Source organism: Anser brachyrhynchus (genome assembly GCF_964034855.1).
Source record: "Anser brachyrhynchus genome assembly, chromosome: 4".
Lineage (NCBI taxonomy): Eukaryota > Metazoa > Chordata > Aves > Anseriformes > Anatidae > Anser > Anser brachyrhynchus.
This window is the reverse complement of record NC_137698.1, coordinates 39,206,816-39,227,282: the sequence shown is the minus strand read 5'-3', so window position 1 is coordinate 39,227,282 and position 20,467 is coordinate 39,206,816. Positions and strand designations below refer to the sequence as shown.

General features: G+C 41.0%; 1 protein-coding gene across 1 annotated transcript in view; it reads right to left on the bottom strand.

The window, feature by feature from the left end:
* Positions 1 to 20,467, bottom strand: part of SLC7A11 (solute carrier family 7 member 11) — a 62,780-nt gene that overhangs the window by 7,786 nt on the left and 34,527 nt on the right. Inside the window, exons 7-11 of the mRNA XM_080590261.1 lie at positions 7,017 to 7,140; positions 5,664 to 5,767; positions 5,064 to 5,160; positions 1,918 to 2,067; positions 8 to 185 (exon numbers count right to left, since the gene is read on the bottom strand). Of these exons, the coding sequence (XP_080446387.1) occupies positions 8 to 185; positions 1,918 to 2,067; positions 5,064 to 5,160; positions 5,664 to 5,767; positions 7,017 to 7,140 (653 nt within the window). The remainder of the gene's footprint in view (positions 1 to 7; positions 186 to 1,917; positions 2,068 to 5,063; positions 5,161 to 5,663; positions 5,768 to 7,016; positions 7,141 to 20,467) is intronic.

Sequence of the window (20,467 nt, the reverse complement as noted above, 5' to 3'; positions counted from 1 at the left end):
GACTTACCTAGGAGCTTTCTGAACCACTTTGGCTTTTTGTCCCATACAATAAAGAGGTAGTAGGCAGGAACTCCAGTCAGGGTTATTGCAAATCCAATCCCTGTATTGACTGGGTCGGAGTAAAGTGACAGTGCAACCATGAAAAGGCAGGTGAAGGAAAACAATGCTGGAATAAATAGAGGCACCTGAAATACAACCACACAAAGAACCATTACTTTGCATTGACCTTGCTGCTGAATGACAATGGCATTCAGTGTTCCATGAAATGCAAACTGGATACAACCCAGCAGTACAGGGTAGCCCTGGAGAAATACAGGTATCCAGAACAGGCACACAAAATGCCAGTGACTGCAGGAACCAAACTAAGCTGAGTACTATGCAGTAAGCACCACAGAAGTCTTTTAATTACACACTAAAACACTACAGTGTTTTACATCCTTTAAAATGTAAGGGCTGTAAATATGTTACATTGCAAAAGTCCTTTCTCTAATCCTCCAGTAGATAAGTAAGCAGCACCAACTGCAGTAAAGATTTCCTCTTTGATAATTACCTATTAGAAAACATTTTGAAACACAACAAGGAGCTCAAGTCCCCTTTTAAAACTATTAAGAACGTATTGATTTTCTTCCTAAGGTAAAAATCAAAATCTGGCAGGAAGAGAGCAAATTAAACACCCATTTGACTGGTGATAAAGATATTTGATAGCATTATGCAACTGATAGCTACTGAAAAAGCACTTTCTGACAGTATGACTGATAGCATTATCAGTGTCGCTGTTGAAAGTACCAAAAAATAACAATATCAAATTAATTCTCTCAATTTTCAAGAATGCCACTGCAATCATTATGTTAGCACCTTTCTGAGGGAAATGCCTATATGTGTAGCTAGTGAGATGTTTGGTGTAATGGAGAACTGGAGAATTCCCTGGAGATTATTCTCTTCTTTTCATGCCTTGAAACACTACTGCTCCTGTTGTGCACTGTCAAAGCATTTTTTTTTAATCAAAGCAAAACGGGTTGTGCTGTTGACCTTATTTGCTGATATGCCTACAAGAATGCAACAGTGCACTGTCTTAGTTCTTCATAAAATAGGCTTCTTGGAAATACATCAAAAGGGCTAGAATCCTCCATTTTCTTTTCACGATAGACATTACCTTTCCGTACACACAATGGGACAACTTACTTTGTAAGATGCTACTTACAAGAAACAAGATCATTGGCAGAACCAAGGCTGAAGCAGCTATTGTTCAACATGCCAGACTACTATCATTTTCTTTCTGGTTTCACAGTAACTGTGTCTGCATCTCAACTGTGGGACCCATATATCACAATAGATCCACTACCAACTTATTTGTACATCACAATGGAATATTCTATATTGGATAGACAATGAAATAAATGTTTATATTATATGTTTATGCCTGTCTTGACTTCTGTCGGCAAAATTATTCAAGCTTTTATCAAAATAAAGATTAAATTGAGGACTAGCTGAAAGTCAGGTTGACACATACCCAATATTTGCGGTTTGAAGCTTGTGTGACTACACAGGACTAGATGTATTTTCACACAGCTTGGCAGAGTATAAAGACCTTAGCTTGACTCACACTGCCTCAACACGACAGACAGGTAAAACTGAGCAAACACCTTCCTTTCTGCACAGCAACCTCAGTTGCTTCCCCACAGCCACCAGGGAATTCGCAAGAATTGTCTTTCCAAAGACAACTCGGCCAGGGTGGCACTGGAGAACTTGTGGGAAAACACAAGGGGACTCTTCAATATAAAATACTATTTTCTATTAATTCTTGTTTTTCTCAAAAGAGGTTAGCTTTTTACATTAGAAAATGCTCCTTTGCTGTCTGACTACACTTGAGATACGAGGGAAAAGAATTCATGTAAAACAGCAGAGAGCGGAGGTTACCTTGAAAGGACGAGGCATATCAGGACGTTTATATCTGAGATAAATCAACCCAGCAACTACCAGTCCAATAAAAAGCCACCTGGCAAAACTGAGGAAATTCAGGAGGCTGTAGAGATCCCCGTTGAATAACATTATCATTGTGAGAGGGTGCTGCAAAAGAAATTCAGAGCGTAAGAGGCTTTTAATGGATTGATCTTGATTATTTTACAGCAGTGATGCCAAATCTTTCCATGGGGAAGAGCAACACAGCCTTAGCCAGAGACACGTGAGGGCCACAGACTTTGAGACTCCCATTCTCATGCAGTCAGATGTGTGATCAATATTTAACTGTCCCCTAAGACCACATTTGATCAATATGTATGTGTCTTGGCTGACCACATGTGATCAATACATATCTGTCCCCCGTGACCCAGGCAAATGCACAGGCACAGAGCCCACTGCGTCACCAAAACACTTGTGCACCCTGCCTTGTTCTCATGGGACCTGCCCAGCACACTGCTGCTCTCTCATCATTGATGTAAATGACAAAAGCAGCTAAATTTTGGTTGCATCAAGTCATACGAAGGCAGTTTCATATCACCAGGATTCAAGGTGTCTTGTGGAAGAGGAAAAAATCTTATATTCCCACAGTCTGCAATGGGTGAACTCAGCAAAGAGGAGGTGGTAGGGGTTAGCTATACACCATGTGCCAGCTGGGTGCACCGCACCGACACCATCTCGTATCTGCAGCATGCCTGTTAGGCTTGCAGGGTGCAGACTCACTGCACATCAGAAATGCAAACATTTCTAAGCAGAGAAGCGTTTAGCTGTCACTCAGGAGGCTACTGAACAGCAAGAAGGAGAGACAACAGTAGAAGAAATGCATTTCCTCATTAAACAGGTGTCCTGAGATACAAGGTCTCTGTAAGGAACTCAAAATTTACGCATAGAGGGTGGCTTAGATGATTAGTATGGGCTACACGGACCTGCTTCAGTGTAATCTCTGGACAAAAACAGAATATTTGTAGCTTGGGACAACTATGCAGGGTAGTCCACACTTCCCATATGAGACACCCTATGCCTGCAATGACACAGCCTTGCATCTGGGGATGAAGGCACCCATCAACTTCCCTATAGTGCTATTGTTCAGAAAAACAGGAGGTCCTAGCAGTGCCAGCCTCTCCAGGTTTACAATGAGGCAACAGGTGAAATCACTAGCAGCTGCCCTATTATGATGGGCTAAATCCTTACATAAAGAAAACTAAGTTGTATGAGTTATCTGGAGTCACAGGCTCTTTTTCTTTCCTTTTTAAATTTTATTTATCTTTTTTAAGCAACGAAGGCTGTATGGATTTGAACCAGAAGGATCAATACTTCAAATATGGGTCTCTGGCTTCCAACCTCTAATGACTTAGAAAGAGCTTGGTTCTTTACACACAGATATTAAGCAAGCTTCTTCTCTGTAAAGGTCAAAGGAAATTTTACCACTGAATTACATTGAGCAAGAATTCTTCTATACAGACTCAGCGCCCACAGGTTTTAAATCTCAGTTATAAGAATGATAACGCAAAAAAGAGCCATGGCCAGTGAAGGTCAAAAGGATAAAAGAAACAAAATAGGGTTACAACAAGACTGCCTGGTTTCTTGGAGTTGTTACACACACATCTGTCAAATATCGGGAAATATGTAATAAGCAAATTTCTCAATTCCTAATTTTTATTTATTTATTTTTGGCAAGCCTCAAACACCGAACATGCTCATTTTCTCAGTTTCTCCTCAAGATCTTTTTCCTTTTGAACAGTGTGTAGAGACCTTGGCAAGAGAAATAAAATCAGAAAATTCTAAAATGTGGACTACTGATGCAGAATATATCCCACTACTACTCTACTTGCACTGAGGAAAGAGAAAAATAAAAATCTCTGAATGAAAGCCATCTTCATATGAGAATATGACTTTTTTTTAAAAGGAAATCAATGCACCGGTGACCAGATGCAAGAGCAGAAGACATTTTTCAGAAAAAAAAATATATATATATATACATATTTAGTACATTTCATTTCACAGAAAAGTCAGTGCAATTTACCCAAAAGTTACAAATACTTCAGTCCAAAGAAATAAAATGCAAAGTAAATGTTAAAGTAAAGTGAATTCTATTAAAACTTTTCACAATAAATACGTTGTCTAATTTTCAAAACTTGGATGCTACAGTTGTACGGGCATGTATAAAATTCAACACTTCAGCTGGCACTTCACAAGTGAGCTCACAGGCATCTCTAGCAAAAAAAATTAAAGATTATTTAAATTCCAGTACAAGCAACTGATCTTATTAGTGTACATTCATATATGCACACACATCTTCTACTGTGGTTAGAAGTCTCCCCGATGCAGAGGTCTGTCCAGATACATTACAGTCATTGGTCCCAACAGAGGGGCTGAACACCCACAGTTATGAAGTCTGCAAGTTAAGTGGAAATCTACTGGCACTATGCAAACTGGTGTGAGGTCTGTATTTTGACATTTTGTCCTAACATTTTACTATACAAATTAGCCTGCAATGCAAAGACATGACCAACATTTAGCTCTGCCTCTACGTTAGGAGTCAGTAATAGGATTTCGACTATAATGCTGGTGCTTTTCCTCAGACAATTCACAGACTGTTGCCCAGGCACACGCTCTCTCATTTTTTAATCACCATTACACTGCACTGCTGAGGGTTCCCCTCCCATTATCCTAGTGCATAATTGTTTGCGTTTTTCACTGTAAGGTGGTATAATGAGCCTTTAGGGTGCTCCCAGATGCCAGCGTTTAGCTGCACTTCCAGTTAAATGAAGCCCTTTTTTGTTTGTTTGTTTGTATAAGTGGAATTTGTTTCTCTGAAAGGCAAACTAGCTCATCACTAGCAGGTTCTTAGAAATAAAGGGCAATAAGACATGAATTAGGTTGCAATGATAAGCAGTGAAGTGCTACCGACAAGATAGTGAGGAGGAGATGATAGAATAAGAACAACTCCCAAATCTCTTTCCTCTCTTTACTGTCCTCTGCCCTGCCCAAAGCCTACATATACATTAATAAATGAGACTCAAGCAGTGCCCAAATTCTGTTCGAATCCTCCAGAGCAAGCCTGTAATATGAATTCTTGTGCAGGAACATTTGTTTGTATGATTTACCAAAACAATGACAGCTGGCAGAGGAGTGTGCTTGCGGACATGAATCATGGAGAGAATTTCCGGAAGGTGACCCTCGCGGGATGCAACGAAGAACATCCTGGTGGGAAATAAATGTGGACAGACTTTAAATGTGCTCATTACTGTGACTAGGCAAAGCGGCTCATGAAAGTCACACAACAAAGCAGCACTTCTTAGGCTTGTTTGAGGTATTTTGAATGCAAAGTGTAGCAGGAGAAGCCCATATGCAGAAATCAAAGTCATCTCTGGATGTGTCCCCCCTCTTACCTTACACTATGATCAGTCTTTAGAAGTAGTTAATATTTTCCCTCCAATTTACCTCCTTCACATGAAACAAAGCAGCCATTAATTAAGTGCTACACTCAGAGGGATCCATTTCCAAACCGTTCAAAGGGTTTTTAACAAAGATACTAAACTCAATAGGAAGAAAGTGAAAAGAAAAAAATATCCCATACCTGATAAATATCAGTCATTTTTGATTTCCTGCTAAAGGAGTGAGTCCTTTTCTCCCTTTCCCTTGCTTCCTTACTTTCAATGTATATCCCATGCCTTTCACCCCCAGTAATACCAGCATATGCTCACCTGGAGACTGCAAAAATGCCACCATTCATAGATCCAAAGCAGGAGAGAGCAACAAACACTGGTACAGCTAAAGAAAAGTTTCCCATTAATCGTTCAGCAAAGGTCTGTTAGAGGAGAGAGAAACATACAGTGATTTTTCCCTCATAAAACATGAGAGCAATTTTACTTTAACAAATTTATTAATTAGTTTATTAGTTCATTCAATTTATTAATTAATTCATTAACAAATTTATTAATAAGTACTGTAACTTTTATTTATAGCCTTTTCTGCATCCCTCATTGAAACTTGTGCTGTGCATTTGTTACCTTTCCTTTTGTGGCACCAGGACTAGTGCCGATAAGGTCTCTCACTCTTACTTCTGACTGTATCTGGTAGGCCTCCAGTTGAGGCAAAGCTATTGAGGTGGAACTAGTCTTTTATTAATGTCATTTCAGATCATTATGCCTCCAAAAAGAAGACCCAGTCTGAACAGACCAAAATCTGATCTGCATACCTTATATTTTCTTCTGTAGCCTTCATTTTACTTAGCTGATGCCACCCAAGACTATATTCCATCCAGTCACACTTCATAGTTTGAGGGCACCACAAGAGATTGCAAATCTTCAGAAAATTGTGCGTAAGTGTTTTGCTCCTAAAACTCCCAAGAGCTACAGAATTGGTCATTTTTAAATGGCATGCCAATTGAAAAAGTCACAGGCAGTGTCACTACTGGAAAGTTAAATGGAAATTTTTTATTTCCTTGCTGCAAGTCAGTTATTGTATATATAAAAATCAGTGTCATTACAGCAATTCAGCAAGACCAATCACAACAGCATTTGCAATCCAGGTGGCCTTGTAACTCCTTCCCAAATAAACTCCAGTATTGACAGCACCCCCCTTCCTAAGCACCTGGGACACACATTGTACAGAGACAGCACTACTGTTTCCTGCTACAAAAAATAGCCTAGACCTCCCACTTTCACAAGTATCTGTATTTTCTGTTTCCCAGGAGCTCAGCCCCTGATTTAGAAACGAATTTTTCAAGTATGTACTTAGCTATAAAATTTAAGTCCTATGGACTTTGTTACATCAATTAAATAAATATGGTCTAACATTTCATTACAAATGCTATGGCCTTAAATACAATCCCATTCATCAAATCAATGGGATCAAAAATCAGACAAAGTTTACCTGGTTGCTAATTTGTTGTGTAAAAGAGGAGCCATACATGACTGGAAATGTCCCTCATCGTCCCCACCCTCCCTCCCAATTTCCTTTTTTTCCTTCCTTCCCTTGGAAATAAAAATATATCAACAAACGTAATTGGGATACAGCAGGGATATATAGCTTTGAATTTCTCTTCTGTAACTTACCACTGCTACAGCTTTTGAAAGCAGCAATTCCCCAGCACTGATTGTAGTGAAATAAGCCACGTTTGTTAACACATAGCCAACTGTGACGATAATCATTGAAATGCATATTGCAAGGGGTATGTTTCTGAAATACACAAGGTAGATCATTATTTCACAATCTGGTTGCTACCCTCGAACGTGAAACAAATAACATAAGAAGCAGCCACTAATGATGGTGAGTGCATTTTTTGGTGAGCCCAAAATACCATAATTAGAAACTACCAGTAAAAATAACACATCTAAACAAAACCATATCAACAAAGTAAATTACCATGCTTATAACAAAGAAGTGAGAAACCTTTCTGAAGGAGAAATCCTTTGCGGATGCAAAGAGGTTGTGGCTCCCAGGCCTCCCATACAAGAAGCATGGCCAATTTGAGCTGCCTACTTTTATTTTCCTTTCAAGCTGAGCCCAATGGGGCTCAGAACCCAGATGTTTCAAGTGCTACTCAAGTCTCTTGATACCATTGCTCAGCTGAGGTGGTATCTGCACCTCAATATCTGAGGTGATATTCTACACCAAGAAGGGATTCAGGTCTGAAACCAGTATTTGGTCCTTTAACTCCAAGGCCACATGTTGCAGTTTGAAGGACACTATACCTGTGCTCCCTCAGAGCTGCTGCATCATTGTCAGATCCTTTCAGCTAGCTATATTAAGATTTTGAAGAGATGCTAAGGTTGCCACAACTGACAAACTCTGCTGTGAAGGTCACTCAATCAGGTGGGGGAAAGGAGAGAAAGAAGTGGGAATTCTGGTGTGCCAGCAGAGACTGCAAGCACAGAGCAAAAGGACTATTGTATTTGTCTCAAATGACAAGGTGTTTTGAAATCCAACACAAAAATCCATTATTTTCTCATTTTTTCTCAAAGAAACACAGCTGGGTCAGAATTTAATGATCCTCTTCACTTCTAGTCCTCATTTCTCAGGGGAATCCTTGACATTAGTATGCCTGTACAAAGCTGAAAAGAAGCTCTAAACTGAATAAATAAATAAAGCAGGGCAGCATCGCTTGTTACACATCTTGCATGCCTTAGCAACTGTGGTGCCAACCACTGTAGTTAATGCAGGTACACAAGATCATGCTGTACTGCAGGATCAAATCTGGGTAGACGTGATATTGGTTCTACCTGAAGCCAATGGTCTCATGTGATGAAGGTGGAAGGAATCAGTTTGTAGGATGCCCTTGTTAATGACAGAGAAGGCAATGGCAAGGACCAGAGCAGACAGCCCAGAACACAAGTGCTGTATTGCTAGAAGAAACACGGCTACCAACTCAAGAAATGCTGCAGAACTGGGTGTTGATAACATAGCCATGCAAAAAGTTGTAGTTCAGCTGCCAGGTAATTCACAGACAGTTTGGCTAAGCTTTGAGCCTGACCTGGGTATGTTCCTCCCGGAACAGAAATTTTAATCGAATGCTTCAACCACCAAGCTGTTGAATAAATCAGCATTTACTCCAGCTTTAATAAATAAATAAATAAATAGATAAATAAATAAATAAATAAATAAATAAATAAATAAAGTCTAGCCAAAAATATCGATTTTAGGCTATTTTCACCATACCATTTGAATGACTGAAATGACATTTTCTGTCAAACTTACAAACAAACTATATTTGTCCATTCTAACTGTTATCAAAACCTGGCTGCCGTACTCGCTTCTAACTTCAATCCCAGCCTTATTTCCTCTAAAATAAAAGAGCAATTCAAAACCAAGGGTGAAAAAACACACATTTCCACAAGTGAGCATTCTCATCACTGATGAGCACTAACCCCCACTTACAGTAATAGCAACAACAACCAGGAGAAAACAAAACAACAACGAAACAAGCCCAAACTCGTCAGCAGGCTGTATTCATTAAAAAAAAAAAAAAAAAAAAAAGATCCTAACTCATGACTGAAGCAGCAGCACGGGGGGGGGGGGTGTCGTGACACGAGCGCTCCGGTTGCACCTCCTTTTGTCTCCCGGCGGGATCAGGCCTTCAGAGGGCTGCAGCACACTAGCACAGAGCCCGCCCGAGTGCTGCTTATTAAGCACTGCTTTCAGTGACAGATTTCAACAGAAATGAAAGGCCGGTTTGAGGATTTCGGGGGTGAGCAATGCAGCATGGTTCGCTTCTCACTGACGCTTCAGTTCAGATTTACACTTGGTCCTTGAATCATCTGAAGGCATGGAGAGACAGGTGCAAGCCTTATGTAAAACTTCTAAGTGAGAGCTTTAATCATGCTTTTCCTATCCACCCAATTTAAGAGGCAGTTCCCAACCTGCAGCAGGAAACCGCTATCAAAATGTCTTCTATGAACCACAGGCAGTGAGTACACCGGGGTAAGAACTGTAATGCCATTAGCATTGAAGACAACCTCCTTTCCTTAGAGGATCACTGTATCGATTTTCTTGTATTTTATATATCCTCCTGGGCTTCTGTCCAAATCAGGAAAAAACACACCTGAGTTCTATTCTCTATCAAATTGCCTCAAAGTATGTAGATTTCACCTTTTCACTTGCGTGTCCTATGAATCAAATGCAACATATGGTGTTAGCATATTGATAAGTTGTGTTTCTGACACAATGTGAATTCACAACTACCACACAGCCAGCAAACACTTCTGGACTAGAGGGAGTGAGAAAATTCGAGAAAAAGGTAATTTTCACTTGAAGATTTTCATTCATTGAAGCTAAAGCTTTTGAAAGGAAACCTGACCATTTCAATATGACATTTCTTAGGGAAAAAAATCTTGGAGCCAAGACAGAATTCTTGCCCGACCAAGACAGACCTCAGGACGGCCAACAGCTTAAAAAACATAGCATTATGCTCACACATGGGAGACTGCCATATTTTTTTGCATAAAACCGACCCTGGACTTGATCCTGCATTGAACTGGTCACTGGTTACTGCAGGGCAGCATTTTCCTTTTGCATTTCATCTCAGAGTGAAATCTCAACTTATTTCCAAATCAAGAAAAATCATTCTCAGAGTATTTTTCTGAGTAGAAGTTCCGGTGCAGATGCTAGTGCCAAACCCACACAATGCCTAGGAACTGGCTTGTGCATTACCACTAAGATGATATTCAAGTAGGCTGCTCCTGTGGTACTTTAAAGAAAATCAGTATCAAAACGAAAGAATTCTGAGGAAAACTGAACCAAGAAAATACTGACAATATCATCAAAAGTCTTTATAAAATCAGACGAGATTTAGACAATGAAGTTAGCTTCTAAATGGTAATTAAAACTGAACTGAATCTCTACGCATTAAGATTTACCCACCCCTAGCTACTATTCTAAGCCAAATCTTCCCTTTCAGCCCTATATACAAAGCAATTGTAAGGAAGGATCAAGACAGCTTAAATGAAGGACACATCTGCATTGTGCTTCCCAGAACACAAGTCTCCAAGGCATCTACCATCACAGAGAAATGCAGCATTAGGAATACAGCCAGTCCCGCCTGTGACTGTATGGGGCTGAAATGCATTGCCATGTACTGCCAAGCTCTCCTCTATGGCTTGGAAGCAAATTTCCTCCTTCTAGAGTCTGTAAAGAGCCCCGGAGCAAGGGCACGGGGTTCAGTTAATCAGGATATCTACTGGGTTTTGGATTTGACCTCATGTGTTGTAGAATCATAGATCTTCTGATAATCTGCTGTGGCACTGCACCACCTCCCACACATATTTCTGAGAGAAACTAACAGAGAAGGCTGAGTACGAAGGAATGAAAAAAAGAAAAAAAAATAAGAAATCAAGAGTGAGAACCTGGGGATAAGAAGAACAACGTAAATAAATCAGTTGAGGAACATTCCCAGAAGTCTACAGCTCATATCCCAGCTTAATGACAAGTTTTATAATAACAAACAGTAAGTGCTAAGAGCTGTGACCACTGCAGACTGATCTTTCTATGAAACAACAAACACACAATCAAAATATGCCCTACAGATTCAGCTGAATTCACAAGTATAAAATACATTGTCACCACATCCTTTGTTGTTTAGAGGCCATGACAAAATCATTTCCTTGCATCCACTTTAAATCCAGATTTTACAAAAGCTTATTCCTGGAAAAAAGCTGCATCAATGAGACACAGTCAGAAAACATAAGAGCATCTAAACAAATCCAGTAATTGCTCGAAAAGTTAGGTGTGATAAACCACATCTTTACTGTGCTGTAGTAATTGTGAAAGAGAATTTGTGTTATATTGAAATAAAATAAAATAACAACAAATAAATAAAAAGAAGAAGAGAGGGAAAGTCCCAGTTCTTTCACGTGGCTTCCAGGAAAGGATTTGGTTTTCATGAGCACAAGCCTGTATATTCTATATTTCTTTAGTCAGAAATGTACCACCACAGGAGTTTCAAGTTCCTTCTGAAAGGTTCCCCTGTGCAATAATTTATTCACCATTTGCAATCTGTTAAGCAGTTTTCCAAATGAACTGTTTCCAGATTTTGGCACTCCTAAAATCTAATCATCCATTGGGCCAAATGCCCATTTCGTCCATAGGGCCAAAGCTTGGCGAAGAAATCGCAAGTGCAGATTTACCCAAATATCCTGATACTGGAAAAAAAATAGCCACACACAGTACAGAAAGCATCAAGAGAGCTAGTAATTTAAGATTCCCAGGACTCCCGTACAAGACCAGGAGATGTACAGGCTTGTTTTAATAAATGCTGTGTACACCAGAGCCCAGCCTACATCTCTACACATTCCCAGGTGGTCTTTCAGTGAACTATGGCAATCCTGAACCCTGGGCAGTAGAGCAGTATGATCTGACATAAACTTGCTTCCCTCCCATACACCATTTTCATGTGAAAAGCAACCTGTAAGACAGACCATTACACTGAAAGGATCAAATGGTTCTCACCATGTCACTGTGTGAAAAAACTGCAATCTCACCCATCAGAAATGGAGTTACAAGAAATGGAGTAAAAGGAAGATGAAAAACTTGAGCGGAGGCCACTTCCCAGGACAGAATCAAAGCCACGAATGTAGAGGCAAAAGGTATGGGGTCATCACAGCACATCTTGGGTCCGTATATTTGTAAATGCTAATACAGGTCTCGGCGATGACTTGTTTTAGCAACAAACTGCGATTACTTTTTTTATTGTAGCAAGCATTCTCCTCAGCAGATCCCCACTTCTCTCCCTTCACTGCCTCCCAATAAGTCCTAGCCTTATGTTCCAGACTGGAATTGCTGTTTGTGGGCTTGCGGTGCAGACACTATTAAATTACGCGAGTTCTCTTTATCTTCTTTTAATTGTGATTTTCCAGGGGAGAAATGAGAAAGGAAAGACTAGCTATTAAGCCGCGCTCTCATTTACGCCACTGCACGCACCATGGTTGCTACTGCTGGGGTGCAAGTTGAAGGGCTCCCTTCTCCATTTTGATGCGTTGGTTTGACATCTGCAGAGATACAACAGCACGACACCGGGATAATAGAGAGAAGAATCGGGCCTCAGTCTGCATTTAAAACCCTTCTCACTTTCTATCTCCTCGCAAGAGAAGAAAAGGGCTTTTGCTGTGTCTAATTACTTGCTGTCTTCCTGGAGCTTGACTTCACTGGTTTGGTTTATAATTGGTTACAGTTCATAAAAGGGGTCTTCTATGACCAACTGACTTTGAAGGGTCCAACTGTGATGTAAGTGTGCTGGGAAGGGCAGGAGATTTTATTAACTTCGCAAATGTTTTCAGTACCCTTTCCAGCAGGGTTTCCTGAAAAGTAAATTAGCATAAATACTCTCTTGGCTAAAACTTAAGACCTAGAAAGGTACCAATTGCACAGAGTAACACCATTCTCCATAACATCTTATTCTAGCCAAACCCTTCCAGCTGAAGTCCTAAGCAGAAATGGATCTGTCAACAGCCCTTGAGAGCTTAAGGGTAATTGCTACATTTGCAATGCAATTTTTTTTATTTTAATAGAAATTTGAACTTGGCTGCAGTCGCACCATGTACCAGCTCGGGCTGGTTAGCCAAATCTCACCAGAGTGAAGGATTCATTTACACCATGGCTCAAGTCCTAACTTGTTAAGCCAATGTCTTTTACGAAACACCTTTCTTTGAAGAGCAGAATTGATTCATCTGAAACTTGGACTAGCAGCTAAAGAGACATCCGACATTAAAGCAGGATCCTAATTCATTTCACATGGAATGGACAGGATTCCTAGTATTCCCAAAGAAAAACAGTGCAACTCAGCAGATATTAAAGACGACAGCTAAATCCACAAAGTACTTTTGAGATTACAACACTAAATATTAGACACAGTGTCTCTGCTGAGCGACGCACATTTCTTTTATAGCAATCACCAAGTACTCTTACCCAAGAAACGAACACAAGAGGAGGAAAACAGAGCTCCTGAAATGATACAAAATGCAAGGAAACAGAGTTCTAAATTTTTAAAAATGTATCTTTAAAAAAAGAAATGGATCGTAGACTTGAAACTTAAGATGTAAGTCATCCCCTGTGACTTCTCAGCCAGTTCTTTGATAAACTATTTCCATATATCCATTGAGTGCCAGTATCTAGCATCTCCAGATTACCCCATTTGCAGCTTTACTGTACAAAGTTTATGACTGTTTCCAAGAGATGTATGAATAATCAGACCTGTTTTTTATTTTGCACTGTAACTTGACCCTAAGTCACACATTTCTAGCGGACCTAAAGGTCCACAGGACCTAAATAGGCTTTACTTCCTTGTTCTAACAGTCAGGCTTGCTCACTCCTGCATGGAGCCAGGCTTGCTGCTGGGAACACAGACGTGCTTATCCCTGCACAGCCTGGAAGAAGACTTCCCTGGAGAAAAGGTAGGTGTGATATAAGTTGAGTGCCTAAAAACTGGGCAGCAGCTGAGCATGATCTCTAGTGAGGGAACTGCATTTAGCATTCCAGAGCATAAATGATTCTGAAAATCCTCATTTCGTGGATGGTGTCTGCCATCTCTAATCATAATATATGTTTGCTCACCTTTAGAGACAGCTTTATTAATCTAGGGTATCACAAGCGAGGTGTGGTTTAGCTTGGACCTGTAAAAAAAAGCAGTGTCTGCCACTCTCTTTCACAAAAGCTTGACTTTTAAAAAGCAGCATAGTCTAGACTCAGAGGATTCAAATACAAGTATATTGTCACTGCTGGTTTCTCAATCACAGCTTTGATAAATGACTTCCATGTTCCCTATCAAATGTCAGTGCTTTGACATGCTCTGTTTATTTCATTCGTGGGAAACTTTCCTGTACTCTAGGAAGTTAGTAACCTTTTCCACTTGAGACCCAAAAAACTCAGATTTTATTTTTATTGCCTAGCTCACATTCAACCAGGAGATGAAGGGAGCACCTCTGCTCTTTCACAAGCTCCGGCTTCTTATTTTCTTCTGAGGCCTATTTGCTGGAAGTGCTTACAGCACTGCCAATTGTGTAGGTTATGATGAGAAGCAATAGTAAATCACAGCGCTTGCTTGGAGGCAAGGAAGCTATAACCACAAACCTGACATGGGATTCTAAAAGGGATTCTAAAAATAAAACACCAGCCAGCATCACCATTTCCATCACATATGGAAATGAAGGGGAGTGGGGCCGAGGAGCATTTCAAGGCTCTTCCTCCAACCTGCCTTATCTAGCGCAGGATCTCACGTCTAACTTTCTCTTAACTGCTCCACACAGACACACACCTCGCTGCCAGGCCTAAAATAAATGTAATAAGAAGGGTGTGAAGAGATAATTGCATATTAAAAGCAGTTTTTATCTATTATAGGAGGCTCTCCTGGGAATTTGAAATTATTAAATCTCTGAGCACCTGATTTATGAACGGGGTCTACTTTCCCCGGGCAGAATCACTTTTAGAAGGAAAGGAGTCTCCTGAAGTTCCCTGCAGACCTACCAGCACGCAGAGCTGCAATCCTACACGAGTGCCTTCCCCTAAAGGACTGAGGCAGCAGCAGGCAGAGAGCTGGCAGTAGCTGGGGTGGGATTTAGCAGTGTGAACAAGGGCACCCAAGAGAGGGGAAATGAGCAGATCAGGCCTCATAGCTCAGAAACCTAAGCCAGCAGAGAGCAGCTGCCACACACCAATGATGGCAATGCCAGGAAAAGAGACAATGGTGGTGGCAAAAGGATTCCCACTAAAACACACTGCCTGCCCCACCACCCTTCCCATGCTCTGCAGGTACCCGGGCATTGGCAGGCAACAGGGCTGGGGTGGAAGAGGAGCGCTGCCTTGGTGTGTGTGTGTTCCTGCTGTCTATAGTGAGAACTTATGTTTCTGATTTATGGAACAGCAAATGGCGAAGTGACACTATGAGCAATGTAAGGGAGCGGACTGGTGCGGCTGATATCACTCTGGAAATGAACCGCTGAGGTTCAGAGCTGGGAACAAGCAGCCCGAACACAAAACACCTCGCCCGGCTCCTGCCGAGGGTGCAGGAGTGATGGCTGCCCCCTTGTCCCTGCCTCTGAACTTCTTATGAAGCACACCATTAGCATATTAATGACTCCTCGTGGTAACAACAGAAGACAAATGCTGAGGTGTGCACAGGGACGGAGGCAGGAGTGCGTGTCTGCATATGCGTGCGTATAAAAGGAGTAGGGTTTTTCAAACTTGTTAAATTCCGTGACATTTAATTTCGAGCAGGAAAATTTCCACAATGCCAACCATCATAAAGGAACAATTTGCTGCTGTACGTTACCATTGATATTTTGGCATGAATGGAAATTGCACCATTCCGTGATGAAAAGAGCAGCTACTTGCAATAAGGAACACCATGGAAACTGAAATATCATTTACCGAGGCAGGCTCTTCTTCTGAAGGAATTCAAAATGAGAAAAAGGGTAACTGCGGGTACCTGGCTGCATTAGCATTTTAAAAGCTATAAAAAGGTTTAAATGAAATTAAAGGGAGATGTCTTAACAACACTGCACTGCCAAGAAGGAAACCGTCCGGCAGAAAAACAGTTTTCGCTGCAGAAAGGAAGGAAACGAGGCTCCAGCTAAGGACAGCCCTGCAGACAGGCTACAGTTGTGGGGCAGGCCACATAGCACACTGAAATAACTCTGCAAGATGACTGACAAGAGAAATCCAGCAAATTCCAAACGTGAGCTAAAATGTGCCTTTGCTGAATGCAGTAACCAGAGGGGCCTGAACAGACATCAAATGGGAATATCAGCTTTTTCTGGTTTATTACCTTTACTGCTTCTCACTAAAAAAAAAATCATAATACTTGAACTACAATCACATGCACAGGAGAAGAAAAGCATATGTGTACAAAATCACTGGTAAAGCTGGATTTTCATTTTCTTGGTCCAAGCTGAGAAATCTTAAATGTAAGCTTTAAAGGGCTTACATTTAAGGTATAAGGTACTGAAGGTACTTAAGGTGTAAAGTACACTTAAGATGCTGAAACTTTTTTGCAAATCAAGTTCCTTCAAGGTATTTCAAATCAGATACTGACATGAAGTAGCAAGAATTATTAATCTTTTCCAATGAGCTCAGACAGTGTGGTCAGTGAGGCTTCAGAATTATTATTTATTTTTTTTAAGAGAATCATCTTTGCAACTGCACACTCTCCAGCGTACCATCTGTCAATGATGCTCTACTCTTTCATGCTAAAATCGAAAAACAAACTGACAACGATGTTTTTACGGGACTTACTGCACTGTCTCTTAGTCTGACTCAGCATCAACCTACTAAAACCTGGGTAATGGTGCCCTCAAGAAGCCCCGTATGCTGGCACTCCACAGCATACTGTCCAGCACCAGTCCCCCAGACATTTGCACCTGACAATAAGCCTAGAGAAAACACCAGCAGAGTGGAAGAGGACAAATCCAGGTTTTAGTTTAGCAAAAGCGCTAGCAAGGCCTGTTCCAGCAACCAGTATAAGCACAGAACAGATCACAGAATTTGGGCTGCTGTTGGGGAAATTATTTTCTTAGAAGCATAGAAAACACACAACTCCTTATGCTTTGGGGCAGTTCCTCCAGGACAGCACCCTGACCCTAACAACAGTCAACACCATGCCCAGGTGCTGCCCACAGGTGTCCTGTGGTTGGGATCTACTTGTGTCTGTACCTAGGAAAAAGACTTTGCTCATGGCCTTCACAATCACCAAGTAAGAAAGCTAAAGTGATTCTTCTTATTTTTCACATCTACAGAAATACTTTGTGGTATTAGACCCACAAAAGAAGTTCATCCTGCAGTGAAGTTTTACCCAAATGGAATTTCATGGTCTTCTGTGCTCTTTGTAGATAAATTATTTACTTTTATCCGCTTTTACTTAGCAGCTGTTTTTTTTCCTGTAGTAAGTAGATGTGAAGAAACAGAAGTGCCTGTCCTTCCTTCATGATACGATGAGTTAGATTCTTTTTTTTTCTCTAAAATAACCCCAACACAAGTTAAACCTCTTGTCATACTGGAGTGCTCCTATTCTCTATCCATTCTCATGACCTATGGAGTGGATCTCTCCACTGCTGTTAGATCTTTTCAAATCATGACATCAAAACTACTCTCTAAGGGATACTTTGTTCCATCGTACTTCAAAAATTAAATACCAGTATTATGTACTCAACTTTTTTTTTGCAGTGAACAAAACATAAGGACAAGGTGAAGATGCAAATAACAGTACTTGCTCAACAACAAGTGCTACCAGTGAATGAGGACTGACATAATGGACCACAGCAGTGCAACTTGTAAAATGCAGATTATTCACTTCACAGCTCCTCTGGAGCCATTATAATCTTATATAAATCCTCTTAGTTTACAGTTCATGGATATAGGCTGTACTACAATTTAAATGATTGAAAACCCTTATGAAATGTTAGTTAACCATATTATTTTCTTAAATAAAATATCAGTGTCATTGTGTATTTAAAGTTCCAACATACACAAAGCCAAATATCAAAGTATAAGCTACGCTGTGAGCGAGCTGCTTCCAGAACATCAGCAAACCCATAAGCAGGTATGCAGAGGAATACGAGTCTGAGCGCTCACCGAGTAAGGAGAGTCCACAGCCTTCTCTGATGGAAATTCTGTGATCACACAGAATGGGAGATGTTCCGCTACAGGAAAGATGCACGAAGCCAAGTTGTCTTGTTTTGATATGACTATGACATAACTTAATACAGTCAGCAATTTAATGCTCATTAAAGATGAACAAATAAATAAGACAACCCCGTTGAATTTCTCAGCCAAAAAAAGACTGTGCAAAAGTTGAGTAAATTACTCTGCTACCTGACATAAGTGGAATATACATCATTTCTTGTGTATGATAATACCATTGCTATTGACGTCTTGACTATTTTCTGAAGTGTAAGTACTCTTGACAACATAGCACGTGATAATTACAGCTTATGCAGTTATAAAACTCAGTTCTGATGCACCTGGGTACAATAAAGAACATACTACCCTTGCCATTTTAGTGGTTCTTTCCTTTCTTTGTGTTTCATCCTGCAATTTGTATTTCATATAAGCAAAAAATGCTATTGCACTTTCTCTCAGTTGGTTGCCATCATCAGCCTACAGAAGTTTCAGATGGTGCTCTAGTAAAAGTTTGCTCTTAATGGCATACAGGATGTCACTATTAATTCTGACATAACATTGCACTCACATAACATTGGCTTAGTGCTCCACACTTGGTCTTTTTTGAGGCTCAACATCAAAGGGAAAGTGGACCAAAAGGGGCACAGAGCAATTCCTTCAATTCTGCAGCCAGGAAAGGCTGCACCAAGGTACACATCAGAACATTAAACTGAATTAAGCTAGCAGTTTCTGCTATATGTAACTACCCATGGGCAGCAGGTGTTGGCGTGCTTTTACAAATAACAGGAAAAATAGCTGTGAATCCTGGTCACAGGACTCCTTTTTTCTATATGCAGGATGTGACCTACATGGGTAGTACTAAAGAGCAAAAACTGTTCCACATCTATGCACTTTCATAAGGAATTTCATGGGTTTTGTTGGGTTTTATATTGATATTTCAGTGCTTTTTAAATTGGGAAGGGGAAAACCTGGGAGAGTTTTGCCTGCGCTTCAGAGCAGCATGACCATAAAGAGTAGTACCCACCCCATAAGCTTTCTTTCCAGTTTTGTAGGGTATTCTGGCAGCAACACAGGCTCATGGGCTGGCCACCCTGAGTACAAACCTCAGAGGGTTTGCACTGTGCCAGTGCCAAGGCTGAAGCTTGCAGCACCTCACCACACCCTTGTTTCTCAAAGAGTACATCCCCCCCGGGCCCAAGGCGATAAGCGGAGAAGCCATTGGAGAACTGCAGCAATTGTGCTCCATATCAAAAGTCAGACTCCGAAACATGTCAAGTGCACATACACTTTGTTACCTTATCCAGTTGGCAGCCCAAAGCATGACCTGATAGTGGTTATCGGCTGAGCACAATCAGGGCTTTCGTGCATTGCGTCAGTATACAAACATGCAGTACATTATAGCTGAATGACAGATTGCTTCCCAAACCAGTAATTCTTGCACAGCCAAAACATTTGTTGGTTTGGCCCCATGTGTTTGACGCTGACGGCTCACATCACCGTGCAGTAGCTGACGTTGTAAGTCTATAGACACAGGTTTATCTGATTCCTACTGGGACCATTTTTTCTCCCCCTCTGGTTAACTGATCTGGTGAGTTTACCCTCTTTCCTATCTGCCATCAATACACTGCTCTCTCACCTTTTTGGGTGAATTCAGTCAGGCTGCTGTGACAAACCACTTGTTTATTAATCACAGAAAACTAACAAAAAAGGCTAACGAGAGCCCAGAACCATCGCTAGCTTAACCCTGAGAGACCCATGGTCCTGCCAGTAAAACACAGTGTATTTTACAGCTCTGGAGCTTTAAGAGTACATCAGTCTTGCAAGAGGCTTTTGTTCCTGCTCTGAGTACTGTGCGGAGCAGCACAGGGTTCCCCTACAGAGGATGCTGTCATCCTTCTGCACAAGTACTGCCGTGGGCCTGGGGCTGCACCTCATGCAGTGAAAGGGGTTAAAATAGGCTTGCGTGTATTTTGGGTGCTAAAGTGGTGAAAATGGAGAAAAATGCAGGGCAAGGGAAACTTAGAAGGTTACATTGTTTTGTTGTTACATTACATTTATCCTGCTGTTAAAGCAGATTTGCATTTTGCCAGCTACCCAGGGAGACTGTGAATAAACATTTGTTTTACTTCTCTAGCAGGGCTGATTCATAGTAACACTGATTCACATAAACAAACAGAAAGGAAGAAGGAGAAAAACAAATACACCTTGCGCTCAGCAGGTTATCACATCGGCAAGCCAAGCGAGCCGGAAGGGCCCGAAACAAGCGACCTGCTCTGTAGCAATGTGACACCAGGCAACGCAAACCAAACACCGACCGCAGAGAAAAGCCGGGGCAGCCACCACCCAGGGCTGAAGCGAGCACGCACACACATCCCATCCGTACGCTTGGATCCACCAAAACTCT